Source organism: Penicillium soppii (assembly GCF_028829465.1).
Source record: "Penicillium soppii strain IBT 18220 chromosome Unknown utg000004l, whole genome shotgun sequence".
Lineage (NCBI taxonomy): Eukaryota > Fungi > Ascomycota > Eurotiomycetes > Eurotiales > Aspergillaceae > Penicillium > Penicillium soppii.
The window spans coordinates 384,729-398,827 of record NW_026643234.1 but is presented as its reverse complement, the minus strand read 5'-3'; the positions used below and the strand labels follow the sequence as shown (position 1 = coordinate 398,827).

Sequence of the window (14,099 nt, the reverse complement as noted above, 5' to 3'; positions counted from 1 at the left end):
CGCTAATAGAGACTTGTTCATTAGGAAAAAAATGGCCGCGACAGCTACGCCACGGGCAATAGGCCCGGATGAATGCTATGATCAATGTGAAACTCCCTAGCGCCGGCGCAGATGCTGGAACTATCCAAACCAGGACCCTAGCAATTTGAGTGTCTCTGATTGCTTCTGGGTATAAAGGGAGCTTTCAACGCTATTTATTTTGAAGACTCAGATTTACAGCCAACTAAGTCATCAGGCAGTGTTCATTGCTTCGTCATTATGGTCCATTTATCCAAGATAACCCTAGCCTTGGCTAGCATCCTTCCTCAATTGTGAGATTTGTTTTCTTATTTTCAACATAATGTATGGAACTAACTAACGGCTTCAAATAGAGTACAAGCAGCTGGTCTGCATACTTCTGCGGTTGCGAAAGGAAAGCTATACTTCGGATCAGCCACCGACAACCCCGAGTTGACCGACACTGCATACCTGGCCCAACTAAGCAACACAGACGACTTCGGTCAAATTACTCCTGGCAATGCGCAAAAGGCTCGACATTCCCCTTGGCTGTTCCTCCTGTCAGCAAACTGACCATTTATAGTGGGATGCTACCGAGCCGACGCAGAACACATTCTCTTTCACCAAAGGAGACGTTGTTGCTGACCTTGCTGCTAAAAATGGTCAAAAGCTGAGATGCCACAATCTCGTCTGGCACAGCCAATTGCCTAGTTGGGGTGTGTCTCATTGTCCCTGGAATCACGCAATTCCACCGTTTGTGTCCTGGAATGTGATCTGATCAGTGTATAGTCTCGAGCGGCACCTGGACCAACGCAACCCTCATTGCGGCTATGAAAAACCACATCACCAATGTAGCCACTCACTACAAGGGAAAATGTTATGCTTGGGATGTCGTCAACGAAGGTGAGTCCTACAAACCACGCAAATGAAATCATGCTTATGTATGGATATCCAGCTCTGAACGAGGATGGTACCTATCGCGACAGCATTTTCTACCAGACCATTGGCGAGGCATACATCCCGATCGCGTTTGCCGCCGCCGCTGCAGCAGACCCAGATGTCAAGCTCTACTACAACGACTACAACATCGAATCAGCCGGCTCCAAGTCAACAGGTGCCCAGAGAATCGTCAAGCTCGTGCAGCAGTATGGCGCCAAGATTGATGGTGTTGGTCTGCAAGCACACTTCATTGTTGGTAGCACACCTAGCCTGAGCGCGCAGACGACCAACATCGCTGCCTTCGTGGCTCTAGGAGTCGAGATTGCGTATACCGAGCTTGATATTCGTATGACCCTGCCATCTACCGCTACCTTGCTTGCACAACAGTCAACTGACTACCAAAACACTGTGGCGGCTTGTATTGCAAATACCAAGTGTGTTGGTATCACTATCTGGGACTACACGGACAAATACTCTTGGGTCCCTAGCACATTCTCCGGTCAAGGTGCTGCCCTGCCTTGGGATGAGAACCTGGTGAAAAAGCCCGCTTATACCGGTATTCTGTCGGCTCTTGGCGGCACTGCTTCCTCCGGTACAACGACAACTGTTGCTACTACTGCTGCTACTACCACAACTACTGCTAGCTCGGGCAGTACCACTGGAGTCGCTCTATATGGCCAGTGTGGTGGATCCGGCTGGACTGGTGGCACTACATGTGCAAGTGGGACTTGTAAATACTTCAATGACTGGTATTCGCAGTGCCTCTAGGCTTACTATAGGCAATTGAATCTGATGGAGGAAGAGTAACAGACGAGATATGTCTAATAGGGTCTTATTCAATAGCTGATCCGGTGTATCTAGTCATCAAAGTGCAATTGTCATGGCTTTTATTCGGTATAGTGAATATTAATATGTAGTATGTCCCGAAATTGATATGGCCTCTGGCTTGTATGCAATCAAATACCCAAGCAAGTCCGCGCTCGGTGCGAAACAAAGGAGATACATCATCATGAAACATAAACGGCGTTAACTCATGTTCAGGTACTCAATAATTATAATAATAAGGGTACCCATATGGCATCACAGACTCCGTAGGTACCAAATCCGCCGATGACTGAGTGATTGGGGCACCTGCTTCTTGGGGAACAACTTGTTGATCATAGAGCTCCATGTGAGATTGGACGCCAGAATCTCCAGGGTATGGGTAATGTGCCATGCCGATTGGGCGCGTCCGATCAACCAGGTTCGTGCCAGAACATAGCTCACGCTTTCTCTTCAATTCCTGCGGTGATGATGAATTATGCGGGGAGGGCTCGGAGGTCTGGTATTGGATGTTTGGACTTGTTTGAATTATCGGGTGTATTGTAGGAGTGTAAGGATTGGGCGGATGGTATGGGGGCACGCTTGGGAAGTCTTCGGCGGAGATCACAACTTGGCTGGTATCGATTCTCGGGATGTTGTTGCTGTCTTCGGATTTAGTTGCATTCGTAGACACCGGCTCGGTCGGCGAGCTTTGTTCGCTGGACATGTCTTCTGCTATTTGAGGAAGGTTTGAGCGACATATCAACACGCTTTGTTCCCCATCTTTTCGTCACGAATTGTAAGTCGTCATTCGCAAGCTGGGATGGTGGTTGAGATAGGTACCTGAGATGCCGTCTTCGAACTTTTCCTCTGCCTCACGAACCCGGTATGCCTCGTCCAGAATTTGTATACGATCGGCCGGGAGAATCTGACGGCGAATAGGCTGGTCACATTCCCTAAGCCTGGCGGCGGTGATTCCGTGACTTCCACGTAACTCGCACAGGATGTGAACTAGGAGTCGAATGCGTTCTTTTTGCTGTTAGCTCTGCGTGGAATATTTGCCGTGGAAGCGCTTTCTTACCAACTTTAGGAAGATGATCGGGTTCCCGGTGACAGACTCCGATCGGCCACCAAGGCGGTTTGGTAGCCTCTGGGTCGAGCTGTTGAACTCTTCCATCCACTGTCTTCCGCCCATTGTAGGGATAGTTCACTTGTTTGCGAGGCTCGACAACCTTGATGTAAGCCTTTGCAATGACACGGCAGTTTGTCTGTTGGAGATTCTGAAAAATCTTCTCATAGTACAGACGCAAGACATCAGCTTCTTTCACGGAGATTGGCACGTTCTGATTTGAACTCAAGTTCAAGCTTCGGCCCCCAAAATGCTTCTTTCTAGGCTGTGAGCTGATCTCTTGTCTTTGTTGATGCGGCCAAGTTTCACTGGACTGGGGCCACATTGCAGGTGGAAGATGAGGGGTTGGCTCAGTGGGTGATATTATGCTCTGCTCATTGTCCAAGTGGTTTCCGCCGCGGGACACAAGTTCTCTCTGCGACGTAGCAGAGCCGTACGCGCTTAGTCGGGACCCCCGACTAGATTGCACTGGAACAGGGGCTAAATCAAGTCAGCCTAACCCTTACTGTGGAGCTAAAAGGCTCACCTTGGTATTGGGTGCCCTGTGACTCTCGTGACCTTGCCACGGCTCTTAAGAATTCGGCCGTAACTCTAGGGGAGAGAATGCTCTGTATGCTATCGGCAATTGATTCGGAAGATCTTTGGCAGAGATTCCCTTCCCTGTCAATATAGATCATAGCAAAGTGCGGATAAGCTGATTCATCCCGCGGTGGCTGTCCAGACATCCTTTCTGGGGTCTGGCTGAGATTAGTTCTGTGATAATCAACATACACACACAAAGGTGAATTATATTACCTTATAGTATGTGTTCAGTGGTTGATCCCACAGACTGCACTTTGGCTGGGTGGCTACCTTTTCAAACTCGGCTCTTAGACCGCAAAGAATGAAAGAGGATTCTCCAACAGGAATGAACTCTGTCTGATGGAAAGTAGGGAAGGAGTATACCATGCTGTGGTGATTCACACAAGGGTCTAGCCAAATTGGAATTGCCAATCAAAGAGGACCGACCGAAGCACTAGGCATGAGTATGGAGATTTATACACAGCCACTAGACATGGGCAGCTGTGGCGCAATAAATAGAAGAGCGCCAGAGCACCAAAGTATGGAGGTTCAGCTCCAAATAATAATAAAAACATAAAAACAAGGTGATTACGAAAGAGGATTGATCTGCAAATTGAACGCAGATACAGTATTGAAACGGACAGCTAGGTCCTTAGGGGAACGCACTAGATACAGATTTGGAATTGGGTCTCCTTTTTCAAGACCCAGTACTGGCGCACTACTGGAGAAATCGAATACGGTTTGTTATAAAAGTATCGTCAAATGATCTACTTAGCTGTACGGAGATACTGATCAAACGTATAGGTGGAGATGGTTAAAAGAATAATTCAAAAGTACCAGGTGTCCACCAGACCCGTCCCCCTTAGAACCTGCTGTCAGATGCCTCGCTGCAATTACAACTTGGAAGTGATATCATGAGGGCATAGTGATGGCTTACGGGATTTGATGGCTCAAGCTTGACCATAATTAGTTCCAAGGACATCATGAACTCTGCTGTTTGGATGCAATTTGATGCCACTGTTGATCGATTTTCAGGGGAATCGGTGGGATAAAAAACCGTTTAATGACAGCGAACCCCATATTCTAACCTAGTTCCACCTTTTTGTGACGGAAATCTCAGGTGAACAGCTGGAATGGAGATCGGCAAACGTTTGTGGCGCTGTACAGTCCCACTCCTCGCTGCCTTCCCCCCCCCCAAATTATTATTTCCGGCGTCTATTTCTTTTATCGCAGCTCCTTGCCGGTTGTAAAGGGCTCCAAAGAACAGGAAATTCGGTCAGAATGCCGCGGTTGCTGACGTGGGATGCCTCTGGGTACTGGGTTAGTTCTTGGAAAATGCAAAGTCGATGCACCGTTGCTGCAAAGTGAGGGATCTTGCACCATTTCCAGGGAATCAAGGAAGTGAGACAAGAGCCCCGGCACTAGTATTGTTTTTCTTAACTCGCAACCTATGGAGTCGTTACCCAATAATACAAAAAATATTCCATGCTATCGTACTTATGCTACAAATCGGATATCACCGTTACTAGTTCAGCAGTTCCAATGGTCAGCCTGGGGTGTACAGGGATTGTGCTTACCCACCTAGGACTGTTTCAGCCAAAACAATCTACTATATCCATTTTAGTTTGACATGAATGTTAAGTTTGAAGATCTCGGGTAGCCGCATTGAAATTTGTTCAACGTCTAAAGAAACCCTAGGCTTATACTCATACATCCGAGGCCAGTAGTTTGGTCTAGAGAATGAAGTACAAGGCTTTTGGTAACTATCGAATCTTCTAGCTTCTTCATAACTCCTGGGGGTCACTGCGATCGGTGGAAATTGGAGCCCTACTGTGTCTTCAACTTTGAAGGCACACACACACGCCAGCATACTACTGATCTTCTGACTGATCAACCATGGTTGATGTGTCTGAATGGCTATCCACAATGCAAAAACCGAGATTCAATGACTTTATATTGAGTCGGTGGGCTTCATTGTTAGCTCGCCATAGATTTCTGAGGGTGGATGCCGATGGACATGTACTTTTGTAGGTCAAAGTTAAATATTCCCATTTAATAAAGACAACCAAATCGGGATCCGGGCGCATTCGATTCATGCAGAGATGCCACTCCGTATCGTATCTATCCTTACCCAATGGAATTGTCAGATGGTGTGATGGGACCTAACATTCACCAATGGATTTCTCAAATCATGAAATCCAAGTATGTGGCTGAGGATTTACGTGTATCCCTTATCAAATTCAAGAGATGCATACATCTGTTCCACCGGCCGGCCGGGTTTGGCTCGGTATTGATTTCATTGCTTCAAGAACAGACAGATTCGAAGTTCAGGAGATGATCAGCAAACTATGCCCTCCGAAAAGGTACTCTCCACGATGCAGAAAAAGGATGCGATCCAGAAAAAAAATGCGGAGCCGACTAGATTTGCCACCGTACACACTATTTATTAGTCCGAGTCGATCTAGATTCTTTCTTTTGCAATCTGGAATTTCCTCGGTCAAACCTCCGGAGAAATTTGAATTTCAGGTATGACATTTAGGTGGAGCTGTGCAATTTTAACCGTGATCGAAAGCTCGATAAGCCTCCTCATCGTCGGGTGTCCCCTTAAGAGTGGGGAATAATTGCGTCTCTTGTTCTCACTCGTTATTGGAAATCTTCGGTACAACGGCTCACGGGTGTTTATTCGTTGTAACTTGTGTATTCTTGGTAAATTAGGACATGCCGAGGTATTATTTGAATTTGACACCAGTTCACATACGAAGTATGCAAGGTCTATGTCCCGGAGAACCTCCACCTGAAAACTCCGGTCTGCAAGTCATATGAAGTGATGTGGACCTCAGCCACAGATTATGACAAATTTATTTGGTATCTTTGTTCAAATATATTGTACATTGCAGGAAAGGCTTAAGCTTATCGTGGTGAATTTGAGTTCGAACTGGTATACATCGGGATATCTGTCAGCCTTGAGCTATTCGATACATGGGGTTTAAATATTGATCTCTAACTGACACCCGTTTAACCGAGCCTGGCCCTGAATCTTAATTGAATGAGAGACGATGAACTATGAACCCTCACCGGGTCATCGCTGACCACGTGAAAATCTCTGGCGGATACACATTTGCGGCGCCTCAAAAAATCTACCTACAATATTGTACATTTGTAAAACACCATTCACGGTGTAAAAAATAGCATGTAAATATATTCATATCTGCAGGGCCAATGGATATTTTGATGAGACTTGAGAAACACAGAGAGACTCAACTAAAAGTCCGCAATTCTACTTTGCGGTGATCTATACGCGGCAAGGGGTGGCTTCTGGCCTCGGTGGCTGGCTGAAGAGCAATTGGAATACCTTTCAAAGGGCTGTCATTCACGGCAATAACTCAGCCCCAGCTCGCGTAAGGCAGAGATCTCCAACTTGCATTTCCTGGAAACGGGAGCCCCTTATCGATTTTGTGGCGCAAATGACGCTTGAGCTTGGCCCACAGTACCCTTTTAAGCGTCTTGCATGCACTATACACGCTACGACGAGAGATTGTTTAGGGCATACGTAGTATGTATAAATGCCCAATCGGCCCTAAAACATCTAACAAACCTTGTGCCCCAGTACAATATTGTGGTACCGAGCCGTTTGCGATAATGCTTTGTTTTTTTAGATTTTTGGGGGCTAAATGTATTATTTCCCTTCCTGCAGCCCTCACATTGCACACCGCACAATGTCACATGCTATTCGAATGCACAATGTATGATGCAGATCGTCGGAGGCACCGATTGACTATAAACAGAGTTCAACGGATCGTCGAGTAGTCTACTGTTTTAAGAGAGATCAGAGGTATCACTTAGTACTAGTTACTGACACGTCAAATTTACGTTACAAATGATTTGCCCATAGAAGATATCATCGAGCCCACTTTTTTTCATGTACGAATTGTGTGCATTCCGGTTCCCCGAACGTGGTTTAACGGCCATGGCCGTGGATAGTACGGGTGGATCGAGGAGAGATCGCCAAACTAGCAGTGCCAAGTGGTTCCTGGCAATAATAGCAGCCTTGTTCAGGGATTCTCGGGATATGATAGTACTACCTACATAGGACATACATATCTCGGGGTCTGTACCGGGGAACTCGGATGTCTCTCCGCCGTGATGAACTTTGCCTACGATAAATATTATATTCGCACCCCACTTACCGCTAGTTGTGAGGGCTGAGGGCTGAGATGAGGGGAAGGTCCAACAGTGATGGGGTATGTACGGAGTATATTCATGTGATAATCAATAATATGGCGGTAAGAGGAAGTGTGAAAATGTCACTTTGCCAGATCGGGTCATACTATGGATGGTAATCGTTTTAATATGCCCAGGTGGGTGAGCGAGAGCGAAAATTTCAGTGGAGTGCCACGATGTATAATCTTGAACAGAATACCCCGTAGTCTAAGCTCCACCTGTACAGATGAAGTTTAGTCAAGAACAGAGGGCAACTTGGCAAATTGGAATGTGTACCCCGTACTATAGCAGGGTACAATTGGTGTACAATGTTATGGAGTAGTGTACGGAGTACTCTGTAGGCAATGTAGATACTATGAAGTATAAAAAAAGAGGAGCCTATTAGCACCCAGATATTTCAGGCATATAATAAGCCTGAGGCAACCAAATCCCGTGACCTTATTCAATGACACTTTCTCTTTGACACTTACCTCTCTTGAATCAAAGTACTTCTGGAACGAAGCTCCAAGTTTGAGATTCTGAAACTGTCTTCATTCAGTGTTATTTGAAGGCCGTGTCCCCACTACCAAAAAGGCTCCGCTGCATTAGCCCACGGCTGATCGCTCTGAATCCGGGCCACAACCAAAATCTGTCTTGCTCCGAGTCACCCAGTGCGCCTTGAGGCCGATCGCGTCCAACAATCCCTGCCTTTCCCATTTTCGTTGATCAGACCAATCACGAATACACAGACCTTGATTTCTAGATACTCGTGAAAGGCACCAAAGATTCCATCCCTGGATTCCGAGCCTTCACCGTCTCGTCCGTGCGGACTGCGTAATCCAGCTTATCACAGTAGCTTCCCTAGATTGAGGGGATCGCTGAAGGGAAGGAATATTACAGGGTGAAAAACGCGACCTAAAGGCATGGTCCAATACACGATGGATCCCAACACTGGCTATCCCGCCGGCTATCCCGTCCCGACTCCAAGCCCCCAAAATCAACAGATGCCATTTTACCCTAACGCCGTTCCTCCATACCCTCAATCCAAGACACCATCGACTCAACATTTTGGTGGTATGCCAATGCAGCATGGTCCCGGTGGAGCTATGATGCCTTCAGGTTTCCCCCAATCCTCCGGTTCGTGACCCTCCACCCCCCTTTCCCCCCCCCTTTCCCCCCCCTCATGGTGCTCGCATAGGGCACCTGTCATTTATTTTACCCCAGCGGGGTATAACTGTACAAACTATCGGGGAAAGGATGCCATGAGGCTCAAGATTGCATGGCATTATTTTCCTCCCTCTTATGTCATGCTTGTGTCACCCGCCCCTGAGTGCCTACAGCCAGCATGGAATTGGCCACGCTATCACTGCAGTGATCCTTGGCGCTTTCCAGCTGTTACCACTTGTCCTTTGTTTGCCCGAAGTTCTTGAAAACTCTCATAGTAATTTCTTGAGATATTTTGGACTGATCATCAACGCAATAACAGCACCAATGGAGAATTTCTCAACACCCTTCACCCAAGCTCCTATTCCCGGCCCCATGGGCCAATACGTCCCCCCTCATGGCACCAGCGCAAATGTGCCATCACAAGTAGCACAAACTTTCTCCCAGAACATGGCATCCATATCGGCGAACAATCTGCTCGGCACACAACCCAGACCTTCTTCGCAAATGAACTCCCCACAAAGCGGCGCTTCTCCTGCAGCTCCAGCTCAGTCTCAGGCCCAAGCTCAGGCCCAAGCTCAGTTTGCGGCGCGTGAGAAGGCCCGTGTCACCGCTCTACTCGATATTAATTCCGCTCTGCTGCAAGAAGTGGTGAACCTCCAAGCCGCTGGCAAGGCTGGCCCTGCCTCCAACCCAGATACAAACTCCCCGACATCAGAGCAGGTGGATGCGTCCAAGGCAAATCAAAAGCCGAGCCCAGAATATATCGAGTGTATGCGACGTTTACAGGCCAACCTTGCTTACCTTGCGACCATCGCCGATAGAGCGAAGAAAGCAGGTGGTGTTGTTCCTCAAACGCCGGCGATCATGACACCGCCTCCCAATCTTCCCGCGTTGAACGATCTGTATGCCAAACTGAATGAACTTTTTCCTCGATCTGGGAAGACTTCAACTCCACAAAGACTCAGTCCCAACGGTGGGCCAAGCCCCAGTGCGATGAATGAGTCGATTGTATGAACAGTGTGAGGAAACATGCCGTCTTCTATGTAAGAAAACATAGATCAACTATCATCACATTCCTGATTTGTCCGCCAGGACGAATCTGAAATCATACGGACATGGTCAGGCAACCAACGCAAGCCCCGTGGGAGGCGCCGGCCCAATCCCTTGGACTTCCACCATGCAGATCTGCAGAAGGCATAAACTTCCTACCATGCACACCAAGTCTACCAGCCAAGGCATTGAGCGTATCGTGTGGTGAAGAATTTGAATCAGAACATGGTCTGAGATCCAAAGGTGTAGTCGCATTGGAAAGGAACATTTTTCAGGAGATTTTCAAGTCAGAGAACAGGAATATGTACACTAGCGAAATGTAACATCTAATTCTCACCTCCAAATACTTACAGTCTACACAATCTCTACAATCTAGGCGCAATCTACACAATCTACCTAATCTACCTTGGCGGCTAAGTAGGCGCATCGGGCATGAGATCACATCTGAACAATAAGATCCGCCAATCAGAATGCGTCCCTTGCTCTCCGCCTCCAACATCCAACATCCTTCGGCGGTTCGCTTCAAAGCTCAACGCGTAATTCTTTTTTATCCAATTTTGTGGTGGATGTATTGTTATCTGCCAGGTGTGTGTAGAAGGAGCTTGTCTACTGCTACTAATACCCTTTTATTACATAAGGCCACATATCTAAGGTCCCCCTCAGTTGCCTCTGCGTCGCATTCCTTCCTTACTCCGCATCGTCCGCGTTATCAAAGACTCCAATCATTTCCCATTTCTTTTCCGGTCGCACCTTTCACCACAAAACCCTCCCAATCAATCTCCTTCCTCGCCAATACCCGACCTCAGATGCACCTCCGGTCCTCAGATATCCACAACATGGATGCCCAGGGTGACCTAAGCGTGAAGCGAAAGCGCAGTACCGCCACCGATGATGTCGAGCGCCCTACTAAACACCTCAGAGCTCAGGCCGCGATCTTGACCCCCGGTGACGGAACTCCTGCCAACGGAACTGTTTATAATGTCGAGGAAGATTCGGAAGATGCGCCATCACCAGCTGTCGTTCCTCCCCAGGCAGACTCGCCTGAATGGCAGGCGACTATTGAGAAGGTCGTGAAGAGTGCGGTCTCGATTCACTTCTGTCAGACCTGTTCGTTTGACACCGAGCTCTCGATGTCGAGCCAAGCCACTGGCTTTGTCGTAGATGCAGAGCGTGGTTATATCTTGACGAATCGTCATGTTGTTGGTGCTGGTCCTTTCTGGGGCTACTGTATATTTGATAACCATGAAGAGGTTAGTCGAATTTTTGCGTCGTGATGTCATACAGCGCACATGCTAACAATATACTTCTAGTGTGATGTCAAGCCCGTGTATCGAGACCCCGTTCACGATTTTGGTATTCTACAGTTCGACCCCGCAAAGATTCGCTACATGGAACTCACGGAGCTCAAGCTTCAGCCGGACGGAGCACGAGTTGGTGCGGAAATCCGCGTCGTGGGTAATGACGCTGGAGAGAAGCTTAGTATTCTGTCTGGTGTGATCAGTCGATTGGACCGGAATGCGCCTGAATATGGCGAGGGTTATTGTGATTTTAACACAAACTACATTCAGGCCGCAGCAGCAGCCAGTGGAGGCAGTTCTGGAAGTCCTGTGGTCAACCTTGCTGGTCATGCGGTTGCTTTGCAAGCGGGTGGTAGAGCTGATGGCGCTGCAACGGATTACTTTTTGCCGCTCGATCGCCCGCTTCGTGCATTGGAGTGTATCCGCCAAGGCATGCCTGTCACTCGTGGTACAATTCAGACACAGTGGCTGATGAGACCCTTTGATGAATGTCGTCGTCTTGGTCTGACACCAGAGTGGGAGGCTGCTGTGCGTGCGGCTGCACCTAGTGAAACAAACATGCTTGCAGCAGAGATCATCCTTCCAGAGGGTCCTGGTGATGGTAAGCTGTTGGAGGGTGATGTACTTTTGAAGGTGAACGGAGAACTTCTTACACAGTTTGTCCGTCTCGACGATATTTTGGACTCCAGCGTCGGCGGCAGTGTTAAGTTGCTCGTGCAAAGAGGCGGTCAGGATATCGAGGTTGAGTGTCAAGTGGGAGATCTTCACGAGATCACTCCTGATCGATTCGTGACTGTCGCTGGTGGCACATTCCATGATCTGTCCTACCAGCAGTCTCGCCTTTATGCCATTGCCACCCGTGGAGTTTATGTCTGTGAAGCGGCAGGCTCTTTCAAATTGGAAAACGCAATGGCCGGTTGGATCATTGATTCCATCGACAAACGGCCGATCAGTAATCTCAACGAGTTCGTAGAGGTCATGAAGAAGATTCCTGATCGCACTCGCGTGGTAATCTCATACCGCCAGATCCGTGATCTCCACACAAAAGCAACTAGCATCATCTACGTCGACCGTCATTGGCATCCTAAGATGCGATTAGCCGTTCGTAACGACGAGTCTGGCATCTGGGATTTCTCCGATGTCGCTGATGCCATTCCCGCAGAACCTCCTGTCCCAATGGAGGCGAACTTCATTCAGTTAGACGGTATCAGCCAACCTGCTGCGGCCAAAATCGTCCGTAGCTTTGTGCGTGTGTCGTGTATCATGCCACTGAAGTTGGATGGATACCCACAAGCAAAGAAGACTGGATTTGGTCTGGTCATCGATGCCGAGAAGGGTCTGGTCGTGGTCTCACGAGCCATTGTGCCCTACGATTTGTGTGATATCAACATCACCGTGGCTGACTCTATTATCGTCAGTGCTAAGGTGGTCTTCCTGCACCCCCTTCAGAACTACAGCATCATTCAATATGACCCCAGCCTCGTCAAGGCTCCGGTCAAGAGCGCCCAGCTCAGCACTGACTATATTAAGCAAGGACAAGATACTATCTTTGTCGGCTTCAACCAAAATTACCGCATTGTCGTGGCTAAAACCACCGTTACCGATATCACAACTGTCTCCATTCCCGCCAATGCATCTGCCCCTCGTTACCGTGCAATCAACTTGGACGCTGTCACTGTGGATACTGGACTAAGCGCGCAGTGCTCCAACGGTGTGTTGATCGGCGATGACGGCGTGGTGCAGGCTCTGTGGCTGAACTACCTTGGTGAGCGCTCTGCCAGCTCTTACAAGGATATTGAATACCACCTTGGTCTTCCCACTCCATACTTGCTGCCTGTTACGTCTAAGATCCAACAAGGAGTAACCCCACAATTACGAATCCTGAACATGGAAAGCTATGTGGTGCAAATGAGCCAGGCTCGCATCATGGGCGTCACACAAGAATGGATCAACAAAGTCACAGACGCCAATCCTTCGCGACACCAGCTGTTCATGGTGCGCAAGGTTGACAGTCCACCCGCAGGTTCCACCCCGGATCCTAAGACCAGCTTCCAAGAAGCCGATATCATTCTCACACTTGATGATCAGGTCATCACTCGTGTCTCTGAGCTTGATGTTATGTACGAGAAGGAATATTTGGATGCCCTGGTCGTACGTAACGGCGAGGAAATTCGTATCCGCGTTCCGACTGTACCGACTCAGGACCTCGAGACAGACCGTGCTCTTGTCTTCTGTGGTGCTGTCTTGCAGAAGCCGCACCATGCTGTGCGCCAGCAAATTTCCAAAGTACACAGCGAGATCTATGTCAGCGCCAGAGTGAGTTTTGATACCCCCGATTCATCTCCATGCAAGAAATGCTAACAATTTTATCTAGAGCCGTGGCTCGCCCGCTTACCATTACGGTCTTGCACCCACCAACTTCCTCACTGCTGTCAACGGCGTCTCAACCCCAGACCTAGACAGCTTCGTTCGGGAGGTTAGCAAGATCCCTAATAACGAGTACTTCCGTATTCGTGCCGTGACCTTCGATAATGTTCCTTGGGTGGTTACCATGAAGAAGAATGACCACTATGTAAGTCCCTTTTATAACATGGAAAGAACAAGAAAAACAGCAGCTCCATTCTAACCTCTCACCAGTTCCCCATGTCCGAGTATGTGAAGGATCCCACCAGCGCAGTTGGCTGGCGTACCATTTCCCACGAAACCAAGGTCGGCATCGCTCCTGATGCCGTGAATCTGAACCCCGATGCGATGAGCGAGGTGGCCGAGGGAGGAGGTAGTGATATCGAGCCTGATATGGCGTAAGCACGAAATCTGTTCGTGCACAATATTTCGCATCTAAGGGCTAGATAAATTTTGTATAACATTCTTGTCGAAGGCGCTGCCAGGACGGTTTGGATCCCGATCTTTTACTTTGTCTTGCTTTCCGTCTTCCATGCTTAATTCATAGCGTGAGT

At 48.3% G+C, this 14,099-nt stretch overlaps 4 protein-coding genes across 4 annotated transcripts; 3 read left to right on the top strand and 1 right to left on the bottom strand.

The window, feature by feature from the left end:
* Nucleotides 1-258: 258 nt before the first annotated feature.
* Nucleotides 259-1,704, top strand: N7529_003566 (putative endo-1,4-beta-xylanase; the record flags this gene model as incomplete). Its single annotated transcript, XM_057239093.1, has 5 exons — nucleotides 259-311; nucleotides 372-528; nucleotides 581-713; nucleotides 787-900; nucleotides 953-1,704. The coding sequence occupies 5 exons, from the start codon at nucleotides 259-261 to the stop codon at nucleotides 1,702-1,704; spliced, it is 1,209 nt and encodes a 402-aa protein (XP_057098388.1).
* Nucleotides 1,705-1,981: 277 nt separating this feature from the next.
* N7529_003565 (DUF2841 domain-containing protein) lies at nucleotides 1,982-3,591 on the bottom strand (the record flags this gene model as incomplete). The annotated part of the gene is made up of 4 exons (XM_057239092.1): nucleotides 1,982-2,520; nucleotides 2,581-2,766; nucleotides 2,819-3,346; nucleotides 3,393-3,591. 4 exons carry the CDS (start codon nucleotides 3,589-3,591, stop codon nucleotides 1,982-1,984), a joined length of 1,452 nt encoding a protein of 483 aa, XP_057098387.1.
* A 4,974-nt stretch (nucleotides 3,592-8,565) lies between these two features.
* Nucleotides 8,566-9,808, top strand: N7529_003564 (uncharacterized protein; the record flags this gene model as incomplete). Its single annotated transcript, XM_057239091.1, has 2 exons — nucleotides 8,566-8,768; nucleotides 8,968-9,808. The coding sequence occupies 2 exons, from the start codon at nucleotides 8,566-8,568 to the stop codon at nucleotides 9,806-9,808; spliced, it is 1,044 nt and encodes a 347-aa protein (XP_057098386.1).
* A 506-nt stretch (nucleotides 9,809-10,314) lies between these two features.
* N7529_003563 (putative nuclear serine protease HtrA2/Nma111) lies at nucleotides 10,315-13,947 on the top strand (the record flags this gene model as incomplete). Its single annotated transcript, XM_057239090.1, has 4 exons — nucleotides 10,315-11,094; nucleotides 11,155-13,458; nucleotides 13,517-13,714; nucleotides 13,780-13,947. 4 exons carry the CDS (start codon nucleotides 10,315-10,317, stop codon nucleotides 13,945-13,947), a joined length of 3,450 nt encoding a protein of 1,149 aa, XP_057098385.1.
* Nucleotides 13,948-14,099: the final 152 nt, after the last annotated feature.